General features: G+C 38.8%; 1 protein-coding gene across 3 annotated transcripts in view; it reads left to right on the top strand.

Moving 5' to 3' along the window:
- The window catches only part of MYO1E (myosin IE), a 78,958-nt gene that overhangs the window by 40,383 nt on the left and 17,123 nt on the right, over nucleotides 1-21,452 (top strand). For all 3 annotated transcript variants that reach the window (XM_057384537.1, XM_057384536.1, XM_057384538.1), the window contains exons 6-18: nucleotides 1,308-1,397; nucleotides 2,209-2,340; nucleotides 3,624-3,758; nucleotides 4,904-5,036; nucleotides 9,216-9,412; nucleotides 10,307-10,387; nucleotides 10,769-10,855; nucleotides 12,256-12,342; nucleotides 13,386-13,553; nucleotides 14,289-14,374; nucleotides 14,967-15,048; nucleotides 15,827-15,933; nucleotides 19,646-19,744. In XM_057384537.1, the coding sequence (XP_057240520.1) occupies nucleotides 1,308-1,397; nucleotides 2,209-2,340; nucleotides 3,624-3,758; nucleotides 4,904-5,036; nucleotides 9,216-9,412; nucleotides 10,307-10,387; nucleotides 10,769-10,855; nucleotides 12,256-12,342; nucleotides 13,386-13,553; nucleotides 14,289-14,374; nucleotides 14,967-15,048; nucleotides 15,827-15,933; nucleotides 19,646-19,744 (1,484 nt within the window). The remainder of the gene's footprint in view (nucleotides 1-1,307; nucleotides 1,398-2,208; nucleotides 2,341-3,623; nucleotides 3,759-4,903; nucleotides 5,037-9,215; nucleotides 9,413-10,306; nucleotides 10,388-10,768; nucleotides 10,856-12,255; nucleotides 12,343-13,385; nucleotides 13,554-14,288; nucleotides 14,375-14,966; nucleotides 15,049-15,826; nucleotides 15,934-19,645; nucleotides 19,745-21,452) is intronic.

Below are 21,452 nucleotides of genomic sequence, written 5' to 3'. Positions count from 1 at the left end.
AGAGGTACTTTAATTGTTCTAAACCAGATTAAGAACAACAGTCAATCCTTTTAGTAAATGTGTGGTCTTTTCCTCCTGGGTTGGCATTTTATTGAAAACTGGACTGACTTTTTTAGTTTCTCTTGCTTCCTTTAAATTGCTAAATTTGTGTGTATACATCAAGAGGCGCAGCAAGAACATCATGTTGTTTTATGAGGTTATCTAGGCAAAATTAGGGTGTGTGAAAGCTGCCTGAAAGAACAAATAGTCGCTTTTGTTAGTAACTATACTGTTTGCTCTACCTATCAAAACCCGTGAACTAAAGCTMATTGAGTGAAATAGCCATAAAAATTCCCWKAATGACWYTACAATGTCATTGCTTGACTGACAGGCAGTGGTAGGTTGTGGCTGCTTTTAGCAGTCCACTCCTGTGGAGTGCTTACTGTGATTTTTGCTTTATTGCAGTCTCTGATGCTGAGTGTGTTCTTTCTGGTTAGTTTTGTGCAAGAGTGATACCGGGAACATTTCAGAGAGCAACTCAGTAACTAAGAGAATGATCCACAGAAAGTGTGCACTGTGTTATTTCTGTAGTAAATATAACCATACTTTATGAGTAAATATTTTGTTTTGTTTAAAAGATTCTTGGTTTTTATACAAAACCAAAAAATACTCCTAGTAATTACAGAGTTRGAGTTGAGGAGGTTGGTAGGTTGCCTTGAGCATTTCTTCTGAAATAAAATTCCATCATCTTTTCACAACCCAGCATGCTCTGGGTTTTTTCCAAAGCTGATGCCTTCATGTTTCCAGCTCCCAGGATCTGATAAAGAGACAGTAGTAATACCTTCTATTTTTTTTCAAAGAGAACTAGATAGCATTATTAGAGATCCCAAAACAGATTGCTGAAACACTTTCAGATTCCTAAATTTCATGCTGCTCTGCCTTCATTGCTTCATTCCAGACCCCCAAAAATATTTAAATGCTGATGTGTAAGTGTGGTTTAAAATAAATTGATCTGTTTTTTCCATCATCTTCATTGGCTGTGGTGCTTAGTGGAACAATGAATAGAAGAGCCAGTGTTTAACCTCAGGCRTTTTGTTTAATTCTGGACAATTTTCCTCAAAAATAGGAACTAAAAGCTCTGGGAAAAAAAAATGTTGGATTCTATTCCTTATCTGATCAAGAAAATTTTTTACAGATGCAGAATTTCTTGTGTTTTTAATGTATAATTTGTATGTTATGTTTGTTTGGTTTTTTTTTTTAGAAAATCTGAAAGAACTTTAAAATGTCTGTTTCTGAATTTGTAYTTCTTTTGTTTCCTAAAATTTTAGCATGTTAAAGATATTATTTTGCAATCCAACCCTTTACTAGAGGCCTTTGGGAATGCAAAAACTGTACGGAACAATAACTCCAGCAGATTTGTAAGTCCCTCTATCTTAGAGATCTCTTTACTCTTCCACCTTCTGTGCTGTTACATAGACAGTATTTAAGGGTATAATGTAATTTTACTGCAGGTGAGGTAAATCTAAATGAAGTATAAAGTGTGTTTTTAAAACATAACATTTATGTCAAGAAGCTTCTGTTGAATTCTGTACAGGTTGTGCATTTCTTTCTCTGTATGTACTGGTTGCATTTTTTGAAGTATCAAGGCTGCAGCCTTTACAGGCAGTAGGCAGGAATTACCTCCAGTCTGTTATCACTGAAGGGTCAAGAYAATCTCATCAAATGACTCCTCCTACTAGGTTGCCCAATGTAGGTTCCCACTTAAAAAGTTACACATGGGCTTTAAWACTTGGAGATCTGTTCCTTGGCTAACATGAGGGTTAATGCAGTTAATGTCTTCCTGAAAACAAGAGGTCATGGCTTTGCTTTGCTCCCAAGCAGAACARTTTGCTGTTGGTTGTAAATCTGTCAAACTGACTTGTGGTGTAGGCGAGCCTCGTGGTTTCCTTTATACCTAGCAAGTCTCAGCAGTGAAGAGAAGCCACTGATCTCCTCTCTACATTTGCATTAACATGTGATGTGTTGTCCCAGTCAAGCTGTCTAAATGCAGAAAGAAAGACAGACATATGATGGTTCAAGAATCTAAGTTTAGGTTGTACCTTGAGGCAGCTGTGCCTCTGCATCCATAAAGATGAAATATCCTTGTGACCTTGCCTGGAATACAGTACAAATGCATGATTTTGGATTTGCATTTACTAATCATTTAACAGCTTGAATTATTTATTCCAGGGGAAATATTTTGAAATACAGTTTAGCCCAGGTGGAGARCCAGATGGAGGGAAAATCTCCAACTTCCTACTGGAAAAATCTCGAGTTGTAATGAGGAATCCTGGAGAGAGGAGTTTTCACATTTTTTATCAGGTCAGAAATGTCTAAGTTCTTTTTGAGTTACATAAAGTATCTAGGAGCAGATTTTCCTTTTGAAAAGTCATTCTCAGAACAGTGGGATTTGAGTGCAYGCTGCAAAGGTAACCTGGTCTCTGCTGGGAAGCTCAGTAACACATTGAGCARCCATCTGCTGTAGACCTGCCTGGCTGCCTTTCAGCTCCAGAGCAAAACTACTGCAGTATTTCCAAGCCTTCCTTGGAAATCCATTGTGAACTCCCATATGGAAAAGTCTAGGAAAATATAATACAAAATGAGAACTTTTCAGCAGATTTCTTTTTAAATTGACCTATATATAAGAGAGGCTAGTGTGTATATATATATATATATATATTTGTATATATGTATGTATACACACGCTACCTGTGAAAGACAGATTTGACTCTCAGTTAACTTTTCTGGGACATTTATGATAATACTCTCTGTTGAATTGTCCAAGTATCACCATTTTTTKTGTTTGAAAATACTTTGATGGCCTTCACTGGTCCTTGATGTGCATGGTCCTCATCTGCTGGAGTGCTGCTGACCAAGCTCTACAAAATTAGGGCCAAGACAGGGCATTGTAAGTGACTGCAACCAGCTTCACATAAAGTTAAAGTGCAACTGCCAGGATGGAAAGCTGAGTTGGAATTGCTCCAGGAGCTGTGTGTTCTCCTTTTCCGAGGTATATGTACAATTTGTTCTGTCCTGCTGATTTTCCTGTGGCCTGGAGAGGCTTTTTGACACAAGAGTTAAGAGACCATGGGGTTTTGACAGCTCTGTTTTGAGGTTAGTTTGTTCCTCCCTATTGCAGTTATGTCTGTGCATGACTGTGTGGACTTTGCCTAGGTCTGAGGAGCATAAAGGGTGCATGTCCTCACAGTGAGAGTCACAGATGTTGCTTTCTGAAGGTGCTTTCAACTCTGCCTGCCCTGCAGTAGGTGTGGGAAACACACTGCTCCTGAGGATTTAGGGAATAAATTGCAGATTGGAAAACCCACTTTGCCTTTTCTTCTGCAATAAAGATAATGGAAGGCATTCAAATCAGTCACATTTTAGCAATATATTAGTTGTGAAGTTAGAACTGAACCATTCATAGGAATGGGATTGAGAGCCTGGGTGTTGGGTGAAGCAAGAACCAGAAGATAGGAAGGATACATCCCTGGCACAGCACTAGCCAGATCTCTCCCAGTAATTTCAGGCTCTCAGCTGTTTCTGACCCACCTCATCTCTGCTGAAGGTTATTGGATGACACCTCATTTGGGGGTTTTATTCTGCAGCTGATTGAAGGGGCCTCCTCAGAACAAAAAAGCAGCCTTGGCATTACCAGCATGGACTACTATTACTATCTGAGTCTCTCTGGCTCCTACAAAGTCGATGACATCAATGACAAATCAGATTTCCAGGAAACCCTGGTGAGTTCTTTACTGTATGATTTGCATAGTGGTGGATGGATGTTCATTTCACTGTTCATTTGTAGCAAAGACATCAATGTATCAATGTGGGAATGAGAAATTAATGTAGATACGGCTTATTCTAGTTGCAATTTGCCCTGAGGTGGAGGTATGTTACCTGAAGATAGATAGATAGATAAATAGTTTTTGTAGAAAGTTGTTTTGTGTTTCAGTTTGTTCTATTTCAGAAGGTGCAAATTTAATGAAATTTAATTTGTGCAGATAATTTGTATGAAAAATGTGAAAAGCTGACTCAGGAACATGCATTAGAAGAAAATATAAAGAAGTGCCCTGCTTTAGCTGAATTCCTAATGCTGGCTGACCTTCCATGCTTATTTAAAAGAGTAGAGCTGAAAAGCTGGAGAAAGGGAGTGTGAAAGCACAGATCAGGGGGTCTTTATCCAGCACTGTTGTCAGTTCATTGTGTGTGCTGCCAACTGCTGGTGTCCTGTTATTAGTAATTTAGTATTTAAAGTAGACATTTTAACACTTTTATGTATGGAGCAGATTTAAAGGCCTAAAGAAAAAATTGTTTCTGTTGTAGTGGAGCTTGTTTGGTATTTTAAAAAGACAGTCAGTTAAAAGGACATTCTGCAAGTTATCATGTACTCTGAACTCTAAAACCCAGAGGTGCTGTGGATGAAATTCACAGCCTAAGCCAGACACTGGGCTGCTTTTTAGGGTCGTTCAGTACMGCTTCACAATTGTTAGTCTTGGTGGATAAACTGTCAATGTAAAAGGAATAAAACCATTGTCATTTAGGTTCATTGTTTCCTATTTTGCAATGAAACTTTATAGTGACATTTATAAGCAGGTGTTTGTTTTTTTTAGTAAGTTTATTTTTTCCATAATTTATTTTAAAAAAATTATACTAAATTATCTAAATACTGTACATGCTTCTGTATTTAATTTTTGAAAATACAGAAATGCTGAAGTAGGACATGTGGTACCCTTTGAAACTTCATTGCAGCTATAATGAAATTTGGTTGCTTTAGGAATCTGAACTGCTTTGAATAACTCTCATTTTTAACACCAAAATTTTAAAAGGACTTCTAAGACAAGAGTCTTTGACTGATGCAAGCTTTTTTGTTTGTTTTTCTTCCCAGCATGCAATGAGTGTGATTGGGATCTTTGCAGAGGAGCAGGCATTGGTACTGCAGATAGTGGCAGGAATACTCCATTTGGGAAACATCAGCTTCAAAGAAGTTGGCAACTATGCAGGAGTGGAGAGCGAGGAGTGTAAGTACCTCTGGAAACTGTTACAGGAGCAGTAAGCTGCAGCCCAGATGGCAGAAGGTGAACTGCAATTTGGAGCTGCTTATCCAAACAGAGCATCGTTTCTTAGAGTGTGAGGCTGCCAGTTGAGTCTCTGCCAAAGCCAGGTGCTGAGGCCCCTCTTTTGTCTTGTAAAAGGCCACTGACTTAACAGGAGTGTGATTTTGCATTGAAGAACTCCTATTCTAACCTCTGAGGATGAAATAATAGACACTGTAAGAAGGGTTTGAGCTCTGCTTCTTGCAGTGCATCGGCACACATCCATAAAAGCCCCTGTTTATGATGTGGTTTGTGTGGCCTCAGTGYCCTGTGAAAGCAGTTCCCAGCTTGTGGGTGTTGCTGGGCTCAGGACATTGTTGGTGCCCAGACATCCATACGGATGTGTACGTGTGCCTTGTAAACAGAGATTCGGAGCTGAACTGAAAGGCAGAATTTGCAATCTGCAGTTACCTTTCCTGTCTTAAATTTCTCATCTGATGCCTCATGATGAGGTACAGCTAATGAGTAAATCTTTCTTTACAATTCCCTTTTGCACAGTGCCCTGTCCTTGCATCCCTCACCATGTGCTGCTGTTCTGAGCAGCTGGGCCCACAGCAGCAAGATGCTGGAATATTAATGAACCTTGAGTTTTAAATGTTTTTGTTGTGAATTACACCTTGCATCTAATGTGGATTTATGCTACTTTGATAGTCTAAGGACTGAATGGATAAGCACAACATATGTACTAGCGCCTTACACATACCTGTGTGTTCTCTTAATTCCTAGCTCAGAATGTGTCTTATGTTTAGGAAAATTGCATTTGTTTAGTTTTAGATACTTTATTTATAACTGACTGTCTTGATTTGAGACAAAGTTTTCAGAGAAAAACATTACAAAGTAAATATTTCCTCTGAAGTGAAAAATTTGATTATTTTTTCCCACCAATATGAAGTAGATGTTCGGGCAAAAGTGAAGACAAAAAAAAAGTAGTTTATTAACAAAACACAGTGCCCACAGGACACAGATAAAAAGTAACTGTTAGATAGATAGAAGTCCAGGAGCGCATGCCGCTCCCGCCCCTGCACAGCCCCTTGGCCATGTGGTGGTGCGGAGAAAAGATGGAGGCTCCTGTTCCTAGGAAAAAAGAAACAAAAGAAAAACTTCCACGCGGCTGCTCGGGCAACAGTGGCAAAACCTGGAGCAGTCCTCTCCTCAGGGTGGATGAAACAGGGCTTGGTGTGCTTTTCTRTCACCAGCTTGGCTTCTTCCGGAGTTCGGGACGAGGCAGAGCAGCGCTGCTTTCCCTGCTGGCCGCCAAATTGCTCCAGAAGAAAAAACACACGAGTTGGGGAAGGGGTGGCAGTCCAAGGAAAAACTGTTTGCCCAAGCTAACAAATCCTAGCTAACTAAATGGCAACAAAGTTGCAAGTTCCCCTGCATGCTGTGAGCAGGACTCCCACAGCGCTGAGCAGTCATGGCTTTGAGGCAGCCCCAGCTTTTAAACTGCTCATGCTGCTCCTGCCCTTCTTCTGGGTCAGAGTTAAAGGTGCAGGCACTTTTTGGGCATACAAGCTGATGGAATATAGGAATAGTGTTATCATAAAATCAACCCAAGATACTAACCTATTTTGTGCGGCCAACTTCACACTCAACTCTATTAGTACTCTCCTGCTATTTGTTTTAATAAATTGGGAAAGAAACCTTAATAATATTTCACCTTACTGTTTGTCTCAAATTAAGAAATTAAGTGAATCCAAAAAAACATTTTGTGGCATCTTATATGCCTTTTGATTCCAAATGAGCTACTATGCTTCCATTTAAATCAAAGCGTTAAATCTTCCAATGAAATCAAGGCATTTAAAAGCCATACAAGATGGTTACAGAGTGGGTTGTATCAAAATAATAAATGGAAAGACATGAATTCAAAATAAATCGTTAAAAGTGAATGTGTTTCTATGATGAGCCATGTCCACTATTTCTCCTGTTCACTGGGATGCAAATACAGAAGTTGTGGATGAATAATACATGGGAAGAAATTAGAAGGTAGTATGAATATCAAACTTACACCTAAATATACAGATTTTGAAGAAGCCAGAGAAGAAATGGCCATGTCTAGTCCAGTTTCTGCATTATGAAGATGAAAGTTGGGCTCATTTCTCCCTTTATCTCCCCTCCCCAGTTTATTTTGTCTGAGCTAACTAAATAGTAAAGCATTTATCACCTGCATAGCCACAAAAGATAAAGCACAAGGAATGACCACTGGTCCGTCCTGTTTTGCATAAGCCTGAAATAATAAAAAGTTTAAGAATTTGGTCTATAGGGTTCCTGTTGTTATACAGCCAATTGCAGAAAAATGTACAAAGGCCATTCTTTGGGATGCCAAAACCGCTACTCTCTTGCTCTGAGTCAGAATCTAATCTGTACAGACCATTCTTGACAGACATTTAGAGAAATACATCTGTAAAACTGCCAATGATTGCTATCTGCTATAGTTCTTTATTATATTGATAATTGAAAAAAAATTGTTATTTACTGGAAATCAGTATTTATTTACAATTTGCTGTTACAAATCATGGCATATACCAGTACTTCTCTCTTGGAAGGAGAAAAGAATTTAAACCATCTCTTTTTACACTTGCATTGTATTGGAAGGGTTGTTTTTCACTTGCTGAAAGCCCATGAAGCGAGTCCAGTCTTTCTGGCTTTCCCTCACGGAGTGTATTTCCGACTGTTTCCCTGAATGCTACTGATGACTCTGAGGATAATTTTTCAATTACATGCATATCCTGCTTTATAATAATTTCCAGACTGTAACTTTATGGTCCCTAACTAGGGAAAAAAAATCAGGTATCTTAAGAATGTGAAGTATCAAGTGCTGGCCAGCTACTCTTCCTTTACAGTAAATCATTAGTACTGGGAAGGGAGAGTCTCTGAGCTCTGCATGGTGGTTCTTGCCATTAGTCTGTTTTCAGAAATTCTTACCAGTAGTGTTGGTTAAGCACTTTTCCTGGCATCTGACCAGTATATGTGAGCATATTTGGTCTGTAACTGTCTACATTCTTTCCCATTTTAAAGCACGTGACCTTTTCATGTGCTCTTCAGCCTGAGTTCTCTGAAATGCCAGAGATGTTGCCAATGACTCTACTTTGCTCATGTGGTTCCTGGTACCCCAGAGTAAATTTAATCAGTTTGCTGATGGTAATAAGTCACATTTCACAAAGTTGGTGGTTATTTTCAATTTTAAAATTATTTTTGGCCTAATGTACTAAAGGGTTTAGTGAAGTCATGCTGTGACGTTACAGTGGTGTAAAGTGCAAGTGGCTGCTGCCTTAGTGATGATTTTACATCCTCCTCTTACCAGTCAAGTAGATCTGAAGCCAGATCTGGAACATGGAGAAAGTGCTGTTAGAGGATTATGTGGTTTAGTGGAGGTGCAATACCAACTCTGAGAGTTGCCCTTGGGAGCTGTTTTCATTGCTTTCAAGACATTTCTGTTTTTCCACTCCTTGAGGTGTGTAACACCTGCAGTAACATCTGCACCGTGTGCTGAGAGTGCAGAGAATGCTAGATCTGGGGCTGCTTATTGCACAGATGTATTTTCGTGCTCTACTTTTAAACGGGGAAACAGAATTGGCAAACTACTTCCAGAATAAGGGATTAAAAAATAAAAGGCAASGTAATTGAAAACTTTTTGCAATGTCCTAACTTATAGGAAAAAAGGAAAAGTATATTAGGAAGCAGATAGCCTATTTTTTTATTATATTTTAAACATTTCATGTTTTTACAAAGAATTTTCAGTGGTGTCAATTTTATTCACTGTGTGAGCTCTGTATTTTATTTCCATCTCCACCAAGCGTGATTTGTTTGAACCACATAGTTCAAAACTATGTCCTGTGGCAGCTTGCATGTTTGAAGGCTGAAGGTACAGAAATAGCTGACTATTTTTACTTCAGGGTGGTTTATCTTAATGGAAATCCATGTAAGTAAAGAGTTGAAAATGTCCTTGAGAAGCACAGGGAAATTTTTAAGACACAAATTGCTTYTCTTTTTCTTACACTGCACACCCCATGAGTTTTATTGTTATTCGAGATACAGTTAATTTTTTTTCTTTGCTCTGTATTTAATCTGCAAGTCATAGTCTACCAAGTCTGATCTTTCTTGCAGTTTTGGCATTCCCTGCTTTTCTCCTGGGAATTAACCAAGACCGCCTAAAGGAAAAGCTGACCAGCCGCCAGATGGACAGCAAGTGGGGAGGCAAATCTGAGTCCATTAATGTCACACTGAATGTGGAACAAGCCTGCTACACCAGGGATGCACTGGCCAAAGCCCTTCATTCCCGTGTTTTTGATTACTTGGTGGACGTAAGTTGGATTTGCTTGACCTACTGAAGTATCAAAACAAGTTCAAGTGCTCTGAGAATGTTCCTTGCAGRCCTTCTTTTCCTGTCATTTCTTTGCCCAAGCCTGCACGGTGCAGTGGGAGTGTGACCATGGATACCAAACACCAGGCACTGACTCTGAATGAACTGTGCTGCCATAACTGTCCTGTGTGACATCCTGATCTTCTGTCAGCCTCCATACTTCTTTGACTCTTTCTCCTTCATAGTTGAGCAGAATTAGTTGATTGTGGTCCCATGTTCTCTGATCCCACTTCCCTGCAAAGAGCCCCTTCAGCACCCAGATTTGGCAGTGGAGCCAGATTTCATTCTCCATTCTGAAGTGTTCTCTTGTTAAGCATGGGACCCTGGGCTGGGCTGGRGGGCTGGGAGCCCTGGATGCTGCCTGGTGCAGCAGGRATCTCCTCTGTGGGGACACTGCCAGTGACTCAGAGCTTCCCTCCTCACAACAGCCTGCAATTGCCACTCTGTGCCTGTACCAGCACTGACACTGCACAGGAGGGGAGCACAGAGTGAGCTGCAAAGGGTCAGTGTACTCTCTGCAAAATTCATCAAATATCACACTTAAAGCTGTTCTTTTTTTGTTGGCTCCTTTTATTTAACTGAGACAGCTACAGTGGAAGTTTTTATAGATAGTAGATCCAAAGGCTCACTGACCTGGAAAACAGGATAACGTACTGTTAATTTCCTGTTAGTAACACTTCCTTAAAAAGTGAAAGCAAAATAACCTATCATGTGTATTTGTATTTAATTCAAATTCATTATTTTTAAAGAATTTTTATAGAAATATTTAAGAATATGGTTGTACTTTAAATGTATAAACCTCACTTTATTTTATGTTTTGTTTCTATTTTGTTAGTCTATTAATAAGGCTATGGAGAAGGACCATGAAGAATATAACATTGGTGTGCTTGATATTTATGGCTTTGAAATATTTCAGGTATGGCAATGCAATACTTGGGGTTTGAGCAGATTTGACCTAGGAGAGTTGTTTTGTAATTTAGAGGGAAAAGAATCTAAACCAGAAAAAAAGTCACAGATCCTGTGGCTAGAATRAAAGCCAAAAAAATCCCAACCCAGCTTCCTGGACATTGTGATCTCACTGGTAATGTCTCACTAAATATGAAGTATTGAAAAGACTTCAAAGAAAAGAAGTCACTGAACTTAAAAGAAAGAACTGAGATTCCACAAAATGTCTATAAAAGTCAGCAACCCAACTATCACTGACAGTGTTTCTTTGAAGCTTATTGCTAGCATAAGAACTGAAAATTATTGTCTATAAGGCAGGAGACTAATTTTTAAATTGTTTCATTTTCTACAGAAAAATGGTTTTGAACAGTTCTGTATCAACTTTGTAAATGAAAAACTGCAGCAGATTTTTATTGAACTGACACTGAAGGCAGAGCAGGTAACCAGACATTTGTTACTTTGGAATTCACAAATCAGCTATTGCTTTTTCAAGTGGTGGAAAAATTGAGATTTCATCATCTGCTAACAGTAAAATCTGCCTTGTTAAGCAAGACAAAGGAAAAAAACCCCAACCTTTGTTGTTGGCTGGCCCTAAAACTATAAACCACATCAGCTGCAGCCATTTGTTCTCTGAGTGAATGGTGCAGAAGCCAGTCCACTCCACGGTGTGCTAATGCAGTCATATGACTGTGCCCAGGCTTGCTGCAGAGTCTGACTCATGGGCAGGGATAGAAAACTGCAGCCTGGCTCCATCCCTGGGCTTCCCTTGAACATGACACACATTTCACTGGGGAGAGTTTCCTTCACTTCCTCCACACCTCTTTTGTTTTTTAAGAAAACATATATATGTGTGTGTATGTATTTATGTGTATATATATATATGTGTGTGTGTGTGTGTATATGTATTTGTGTGTGTGTGTATATATATGTGCATGTGTATATTTTTTATATGTGTATATATAAATATATATATATATATATATATATATATATGTAGGAATGAAATAGAGAAATGCAAAAATACTTGAGAAGGTATTGCAGTTCTCTGCTCACAGTTGTACTGCCAAATCTCACTTTTTTTGCTTGTGCATGGAGGGCAGACAGGATGCAGCCGAGACAGGAGCCCTGTGTGCAGCATGAGCTCAGGGCTGGCACCAGATTTGGGACAGTGTTTTCAGGAATGCCCAGACACAATTGCCTTTGTGGGAAAGTAGCCGATCATGGCAGTGAGTGCACAAGTGACCTGCAAAGTGGCTACTGAACCCTTGTATGTGCAACTGACTGGGTCAATTGAATCAAATTTTACTATAGATTTTTTCCCCAGTCATTCTCTAGCTGTATTTATGGATACATTAATTGCATGCTGAAAAAAAAAGCTGTGTCTTCATTTCATGTACACTTCTAAATGTGTTGTCTTGGGGATSTGATCCTCAATGTGCCTGTCGCAATCTTAATTTTTAACTTAGATCAAGATGTGGATGCTTAGGTGTGCTGTCAGGATACAGTAAAAGTAATTTTGTCACTGTTTGCAAAGTGCTTTGACAATAAATGCACTGTTGAAATCTTCCTGCTGTTGTCAGTAACCACGGAAGGGCTGTGAATGACAAAGGAATGTGTGGGGAGARCAGAGTAGGATTCCCATTCATCTTTTAGGCTGCAGAGAGCTGGATTTAACTATCAGTAGGGTCATTTCTCCCACCTCCACCCAGTCATACATTTGGCAAGGCTTCCTGAACATGAGTAGTGCAGAGTTTGTGTCTGTGGAGTGTGTTGTAAATCTAGTGCTACATCTACAGTGCAAAGGAATATTTGCATCTTTCTTTTCTTTTTACTTACCAGGAAGAATATGTGCAAGAAGGAATTAGATGGACACCGATAGAATACTTTAACAACAAAATAGTGTGTGACCTTATAGAGAACAAAGTGGTAAGTGTTTAGAACAAACAGGTGGAGAAACCAATGAGTTTTTTCTCTTAAATATTTGGAAAACTSTGTTTTTGTAAAGAAGGTTCATAGGAAAATGCAAATACTGTTGTTCAGTTACTGARTCATATCAAGTCTATATATAAATCTTACATAAGATGTCTTATAGGAGCTCTAAGATACGTCATGTAAGATACCATCCAGAAAGAGAACTATACCATGGCATGATTGACATGTAACTACAAAATACAGTAATGGAAAAACATTGTATGCACCTATATTTATCATGACCTTACTGACATATTGTACATCAGATAATGCTCTTTGTGTACATTGATATGTAATTCAGTTTGGGGAAGCTACAACATCACCTTTCCTTAAGAGGTCCTGTTAACAAATTAAGCAGAAACAAGTGAAGAGACATTATTGTAGATAAAAGAAATTTTGTGGTTTTGCTCCAGAGACTGTTCTGCACTTTGAAGTCTTTCTGTTCTGTCACTTGTTRAGGTGACAACAAACATTGAGTTGTCCTTTAGGTCAGAAGTTGGGTGTTTTGTAGATAGTTCTTTATCCTCATGTAGGTCAGAACAATAGTTCAAAGACTGTAGTGACTTGRGCTTAAATGCACATCAGGTTTTGCCTATTGCCTATGTGTATGAGGATAACTAGGAAGAGAATAAGATTTCCCTTATGTACCAATATCAGGTATTTGGCTYTAAGTTTGTCAAACTTCAGCATGTGCATTTAAATGCCTTGCTCAGACATGAGTTTACATTTTGGTGGAATGTGTATTTTTTTTTTCAACAGTAATCCCTATTTCCTCCATCATTTCCCACTGTCACTATCATCACTTGAAGTGTCACCTCTCCTTAAATTATTTGCATATTGATGTAAAAGTTAATCTCAGTTGATTGGAGGGAAATCCTTCCTGACTGTGCTCTACTGTTTTTGTAGCAAAGACAATTTTCTGTTGGGGGCAAAAAACCTGGCATCATAGTTTTTTTTCTCCTCACTTGTGCTGCTCTTCTTGTTCCCCAACACATTAGAATCCCCYGGGGATTATGAGCATTTTAGATGATGTGTGTGCCACAATGCATGCAGTGGGAGAAGGAGCTGACCAGACACTGCTTCAGAAACTCCAGATGCAGATTGGGACTCATGAACATTTCAACAGCTGGAACCAGGGCTTTATCATCCATCATTATGCTGGAAAGGTAACCTGGAAAATCATCCTTGAATTCTCTTGTAATGTATTTATGAAGCAAGAGAACAGTAATGAGAGGAAAGGGGAGGCCCTGCAGAGGGCTGGCTTGGTTTTACATAGCCAGGTTATCTCAGGAGACAGMGTCCATTCACAGTGCAGGGAGCTTAGGGCAAAAACACCTTAACAAATGAACCTTGCTGGAGAGAGGAGTCTGGGCCTTGCTGTCCTCAAATGTCACAGATGAGTGCCCCATGACTTTTATTCATTGTACTATTATTTGTTTATCTACAGTAGCAGTAAATTCAGAGAATTCAAATGTAAAAATCATGCTTAGGTGATGACAGGCCAGTAAAACTGAGAACATAATGTACAGTTCTATCTTGTTCGGTTTATTTCTCAAGACCATTCATGGTTTCCTGCAGTTAATAASAGTAAATCCTTACTATGCAAAAATTTTTATTTGTAAAATTTAGTATTAAATTTACTTGTCATATTCCATTCACTAGCTCCATAAGTTGTTTTAAATTTGAATTTAAACTGAATTCATATGTAAGGATGAAACTTGTTTGTTTGTTGTGAAAAGGTTTGATAATAGATGGCAGGATTTAGTGCTCATTGTAGCATTTAAAGTTTTACCAGACTAACCAAAAAGTACAGAACAGCAACTGATGAAGTCAGAATTTGAGTTTTCTTTAATTATTGGGTTCTCAACTTACCATAAACAATCAATTTCCACCTTGGCCAGGTATCTTATGATATGGATGGATTCTGCGAAAGAAATCGGGATGTTCTTTTCATGGACTTGATTGAACTCATGCAGAGCAGTGATTTGTACGTAAGCAAAACTYGCTTCAAGCTGGGAACGCCGTGCTAGTTCCAGTGGATGTGGAGGGCCTGACTTCTCTGCTTTGCACCTTGTGACCTCCTTTGTGTAACAGTGCAAATAACCCAGTGCTGCAGCAGAGCAGCATAACTTCATTACGCTGACCTTCATTTTCTATAAATTGGACAAAGTGAGGCACTACAGTGGCAAAATCAAATGCTGTAATGGGAGTCTTTGTTTTGGCCTCAAGCAAGGCTATCAGTGCTCTGGCACTCTGTCAGAACAGGCACTGACAAACAAATTAACATTTTTTGTGATGTATTTTTATTAATTGATAGCTATTTTAAGAAGTGTGCATTTCTTCAGGTCTTCTAGAAGTCTGGTATCATGTATTTCAAAGCTCACTAAAATAGCAAGGGGTCTTTGAGGAATGAGGCTCATGGAAAAAGCTAATCTTAAAATAGATTTGATATAACTCAAGATTAATAGAAATAGCTATTTATATTCTGCTCAACTATCAACTTTTACAGCATATTCCTTGACATGCCTGCATTGAATTGTCTTTCTATGCCAACCCTATTTTATRAATTTTTTTCCTAGGCCTTTTATAAAGGCTCTGTTTCCTGAAAATCTTCAAGTGGACAAGAAGGGCCGCCCTACCACTGCAGGCAGCAAAATCAAAGTATGTCTTGTTTTGTGTGTATACGTGGTGTGTGTTCATGTATGAATAGCTAAATAAATTTAATTTTTTTTTTTTTACTATCCAGACATTTTGGAAGATAGATATTAGGAGTATCTTTATTGCAAAGTGATGTACTGTTTCAGCATTGTTAGAATTGTTCTGCCCAGCATCAGTTTTCACTAGTTTTTGTATTCAACTGCATCCTGTAGCAGTGCATTTCCCAAATAGCAGTTGATGGTACCTGTATGTGCATCATCAATGAGGCACCTTGCTCAGCCCCTTGATATGGTTCAGTTAAGTGCAGATAACTGGTCTCTACAGTGCAGAAATGCCTGATCCAACACCCACCAAGTGAACAGGAGTCTCTCTGCTGACTGCAGTGTGCCCTGACCAAGGCAGTGAGTGCTGCAAGTCCAGTGTCTGTTTGGAGACTGATTGTAGAATACACTCATAGATTACACATGGCTTTGCAAATCAGGATTTTACCAACGTCTTTTCTCACATTTCACCTTGGCAGTCAGGTTCACTTGATACATTCACTCCATATTTTTGTATAGTAGTTTAAATTTATTACATAGCTGGGAATAATTGTGCTTTGTATTTACTGTTAAGTTTTTTGTGAGGTGCATAATATCCCAAGATATTTTGGTGGTTAGAGAAGGACCAAAGACAACTGGATCTAGCCAATGGATGCACCAGCAGRTGGTTGATAATTGTAGAATTCCCTCAGGATTTGCCCTGTTTAGCTCAGATCCTGTTTTTTTCCTTTGTTTTACAGAAACAAGCCAATGACCTTGTTGGCACCTTGATGAAGTGTACACCCCACTACATCCGCTGCATCAAACCCAATGAAACAAAGAAGTCTCGAGACTGGGAGGAGAGCAGGTATGGATAAGCAGAGTATGTGATGAGTAACAGTGCTAATGATCAAAAGAAGCCACAAAACCACATAATTTGTAATTGTACAGCCTACAAACAGAACTAGATTCTCTGAAACTGTCAGAAATGAAATCTAGCATGACCTCTCCTAAACTTTGAAGATAGTTGGTGATCGCTTGGTCTAAATCAGTTCTTGGCTTTTCTCCTGCTAGTTCTGAATAATCAATATTTGTATGAGTAACACAACTATTACATTAAAAACTCAAATTTTCCACGTGGAATTTGCACACCAAATGTATTATGATCACATCTAACTTTTGCTTCGTGCTTAGAAAACAGCTTCTATTAAGRAGCTAAAAAGCCAGTAGGATATCTGTATCTGCTTTTAGGTATCAAATTTGCCTAAAAGTGTCTATAAGCAACAATGGAGAAGTTTCCTGTTTTACTTCTTAAGTTTAATTAGCCAACTCTTTAAAAAGAATTCACTGGAATGTCGTATCAGGTGATTACATAGACAGTGAATAGATGGATAAATCATCAGTTTGGTTCATCACATTGGTTTTAAAGCATCTTTAACTGTATGGCACTCTTCTCCCGAAAAAATGCTGGGGTTTTTTTTTTTGCACTGGGCTAGGTGCTCAGTAGAGTGTGTAAACTATGTGAGGGCCTAATGTAGGTAGCATTTATTACTATATACTAAGTACTTTTGAGAATGGTAAAATTACTGATCAAGCAAGTGGTTATTTTTATCATGGTGAAACAACTTGAAAAGCCTGATAAAAAGCTTTCTTGGMCAACCCCAGCAGGATTCTCCTCCTGCCTTTGCATGCAGACCAGCACAGTTACATGCACTTACAGAAGCCATTGGGACTGCACTTCARAGCCTCAGTGAGGGCTTGGCAGTAAATGTAGACTCTCTTTAGCTTTTTCACTCTGAAATTCCTGTTGTGCAGCAATTCATTGTCTACTGACGTTGGGGACTAAAGGAGGAAACCAAGTGATCCTGGGAAAAGTATTTATAAAATTTATAGTTAAAAAWTGAGGAGCTTTTAAAATCAATCATTTGCATATTGGGAAACAGGCCTGTTATTGTGGAAGATGTTGCTAGGAAACCAGTGCAACAAATACAATCCTAGTCCTGAGAAAAGCTTTCAGGGAACCCCTTTTGGAGTAAAAATAGGCAAGATTTCTTCTTGTCTTCCTATAACAAGGATGGTGTGTTATCAGTAACTACTGTATTTGCCAAGTGAAATACRAAGGATGGTATAATATCAACCTCAGACAGAATGGAAGTGCTGCTTATACTGGTAATCCTTCATCCTTTTTAAAAATCCCAACATTCTCCCATTTCAGTCTGTGACTGTCCATCTGTGGTACTAGGCCTTCACTATGGCAATTAGTGACAGGTCCAGGGAAAAGGTAATTATATGCACACAACAGTTCAAAGTTTAGCTTAATATTGTTGTTTCTCAGTTTTACTGTRAAAAAGATTTAAGGAAAATAAAAAAATAAAATTGAGTTTCTGAAATTTTGCTGATTGATTTTTGTTYTGTTTTTGTTTTCTTATATGAYCACATARTGCTGCAGCATACACAGGCTGCATTAGTGTGATGAGAGTAGCAATTTGCTTATTAGTAGCAGGTTACTAGACCATGAAAATGTAACTGAAAAAGGCAAAAAAAACCTTTCACAAAGCCTGTCTTACTTCATGCTCACAGAAGGCACAGAACTGCACCTTTCTGCTGCTGTTGAATAACTCCAGAATATTTAGCACTGAAACATAAGCCTTGTGTAATATCTAAACCTTGTATAATACCTTAGTTATTCCAGAAATTGGGGTTCTTRAAATGTGTTTTTGTTCAGGTCCTGGCACAGCCACTTGGATTTGTATTCAAAACTGCTGCATTAGCTGAATTCCCAGACCCTGACCTGCTTGAGGTTGCTGCCTGGAGGGAGATTTTCGGTGTGCCTTTTCTCAGAAAGGAAAGGAAAAAAACAGAAAAATGTCTCAAATTCTCTGGTGCTGGACACTGATACTGGCAGGACAGTAAGAAAATGGGAGTAGTACTGTTGATCCAGTGCATTATTCCAGATGTGAACAGGAGGGAAAGCTATAAACAGGAAAGTGTATTTTTGTGCACTAACTTTGTACTGCACCAGAACTCTTGGAGTRGGTACAAAATATACTTTATTCCTTCAACACAGCAAGATTAAAATGTGTAGTATTCTTTATTGTAAGCTAAAAGAGCAGTATCACTCATCATTTAATAAAATACCTCTCAAAAGTGGTCTTTAAAAAGATGAAATAACTGAAAGGATTTTGTCATTTGTAGCAAGGGATTTCAAAAGATTTTTCCCTTCATAGTGTGAGTCATTTGAAAAAAATGTCTCATCAAAAAAAAATCAGTGGGCAGTACATTTTATATTCAAATTTAACTTTTCAAAATAGCTAGAGGACATTAACTGAGTGTTTCAGGATTTGAAAAATCTTTTGTAAAATTAGAGAAATAGTAAACAAAGCAAAATTAAATGGCTTCTTACAGGCTCACGTTTTAAAAATTATATGTAAACAAATGCTCTTTTATATACTGTTTCTTAAACTTGCAAGACTAAAATCTGAACAACTTGTATATTTGACTGAAAGCTAAAGCTTTTCTACTTTGCCCTGTAGAAGAACAGTAACAGAAGCAAACTGATTTTGCTTCTGTCAGCACACGACTTAGATAAGAAAAGAAACGAAATCAGCAACTGAAATCTTTCAAATCAAATTTGCAAGCATTAAGTAGTAGACTAGCAGGATGTGTAAGAAGAAACATAAAAACAAAAAGGTACCACAGGTCTAGAAGGAGGAAAAAGTGCCAAAAGGAAGTTTTTTCCTTTTGCCATTTTTCTGCCTTGTGTTTCGTGGGCATTGTTCCCTGGTTAGAGCCTAATTGGAAGTGTTCCATATTCCAACTCTGGTGGTGTTGGGATATTGATGCCTCAGGTCCCTTGTGCAGCAGAGCTGCTCCACAGCCATGAACACCTCCTGTGGGACTGGGACCAGCTCAGCTTTTGTCTGGAATTTAAAGTGTGCCATGGACGAGTCATYCATTACTGCCTTCAGCCAGTCTCCTGCCTTATCCTCAAACCCTTCCCTTGCAGCATGGTAAAATTAGGAGGAATTCTAGCTTTTCATCAGTATTCTGACCTGGCTTTCTTCTTTCTGATKCTTTGTGTAGTGAAAGTTAGTCATCTGGGGCTTTTTCCAGCTATCAGATTAGCTATTTTCTCCATTACAATGGMAAAAAAGCATTACTGTGTTGCTGTGTGAGCTATGTAAAGCATAGGAAAAATCTACAATAAGAGAACACCAAACAATTTCCCAGTCCCTTGGATACCAGCTGTGTAATTGTGTCGTTAAYAGTTCCTTGGCCTTTTATGGGTAGTGTTATTACCTAAGAAATTTATACATAAATTACTTTGGAGATGGAAAGTTAAACTAGGTGAAAATGCTAAGGTTAACTTGGTACATATAATTCAGTGCTGTAGTCTACCTGCCTGGAATATCTTTCCTACCATGCAGTATGCAGGGTAATGTGYAAGAATAGATTCATTGACCTGTGCATGGATTTTAGCAATCAATAGTTAAACATGATTCAGATGTTTAAAAATGCCTCAATCCACAAGTATGCTAAAATAAAATKGATTTTAAGCCTTGCATTGTTTTTGTCCCCAGGGTAAAACATCARGTGGAATACTTGGGTCTGAAAGAAAACATTCGAGTAAGGAGAGCTGGCTAYGCCTACAGACGGGTTTTCAAGAAGTTTCTGCAGAGGTAGGTAACACTCCTTTAGAAGTATTGTTGTAAACAACAGTRCAGGTGTCTGCATGATGAGGAGGGAACCAAGAGGTTGCAAGTTTTGAAACCTTCTCATTTCCCACTTACCCTTTGTCCACATGTGTTTTGCTCAGTAATCTGGATTACACAGAGATTTCAAAGTGCTTTAAAGCCTGGTGTTATGTTTTAGAAAGTGCTTCATTTTTTTCCTGTAAACTTGCCTAAGGCCTCAGTATTTGGAGTGCTGTGAGAGGGTTCCTCAAAGTTAGGGAGAGTTAAAGGAAGTGCTGCAGTGCCTGAAATCTGAGCGTCTGGCTGCAAGCCTTTGTCTAAAATGTTACTACTCCAGCTCTCCCAACTCTTCTTTACCCATGGCAGACACAAGATAGGTAAAGAAATGCATGCCTGCCATTCAACCTTTGCACTATAAAGAATAACCTTAGCTTAAAGTGCTCCTTATCCTTCCACTGGTGTTCCAACAGCTGGGAATGGGTACAGCTCAAACCTCTGCAGCCGCTCACTGAATGAGTGAAAGCAAGTCAGAACTCTGTAAGATCAATCCTGTTCTCAGTGTCTTAGGACTAGCTGTTAACATGATTAACTACCTCCACTAGCTAATGAAATCCTCTTAAATAAGAGCAGTTTCAAGATTTATACAACATTCGGCTTCTGTTTTTCAGAAACTGGAGACATACAGCTAATAAGTGCCCAAGCAGGCTTTATGTAATAAATCAGCTTTTGTTGGAAGTCTCTGCATTCAATTTGAGAACATAAAACAAAAACCCAATCAGTTGCAGCAAGGAGTGTAGTATAATTAATCAGACAGCACAGAGCAAAGCCATKGGTAATACTTCATGATAATACCAAGAATATTCTAATAATGTAGTAATAGACCTAACATCTCTGAAAGTGTGGACTTAATTTTCATTGTGGAACAATTTTTAATTCCTTTTTCTTCATGATCTTCAAGCCCAGATGTATAAACATGATCATGCTATGGGTTATGTTACATATCACAGACTGTTGCTGAGACAAGTAACAGATTGATACTGTGTGTGAAATGCAGCCTGAACACAGGTTGGGAGGGCTGGGCAGGCCTAGCACTCTGCCTGAGARCTCCACAAGGGAAAGCTACATTGTACTTCTGGATCCACAGGCAACCTCTTTATGGAATTCATCCTTTTGTTTTGCACCCTTTCCATTCACAGTTCGTAGCATCCAGAACAAGCTCTGTTCTGACCCCCTGAGTGAGTGTGAGTAAAAGTGGCTGAGGCATGGGATGGCCAGGAAATGCATGCTTCTACACTTGTTTTCACTGGGTGATCCTTGGCAGCTCCATGCAAGTGGAGATTGCCGGGCTGAATAGACTTTTATGTACTAAATTTACATTTGCATGCAAAAAGCCACAGTCRCTGAAAAGGCCTGTGTGTTCCCAAGCATAGCCAGTCTGAAAGCTGAGCTCCCACTCCCTATTTAGCCATCAGACCTGACTGCTTACTGGGAGTTTGTAATAAATAACTGGGGGGCAGTCATGATTTGAAATGGCTTCAGAAGCATGTTAGAAACACGTTTAGTACTTGTGCTGAARTAATGTGCAAGATCAAGTTACACAAGCTTGACAAACCTGGATTCATAGATGGTGGCATGGATGGTTTCATGGGAAGCATGCACGAGGATGCTGAAGTGCCATTGCTAAACAGCAGTG

This window comes from Malurus melanocephalus, unplaced genomic scaffold (assembly GCF_030028575.1).
Source record: "Malurus melanocephalus ecotype Western Australia unplaced genomic scaffold, MMel_1.1 scaffold_717, whole genome shotgun sequence".
NCBI classification, from domain to species: domain Eukaryota; kingdom Metazoa; phylum Chordata; class Aves; order Passeriformes; family Maluridae; genus Malurus; species Malurus melanocephalus.
The sequence above is the reverse complement of the archived record's forward strand: the minus strand, read 5'-3'. Positions and strand labels throughout refer to the sequence as shown.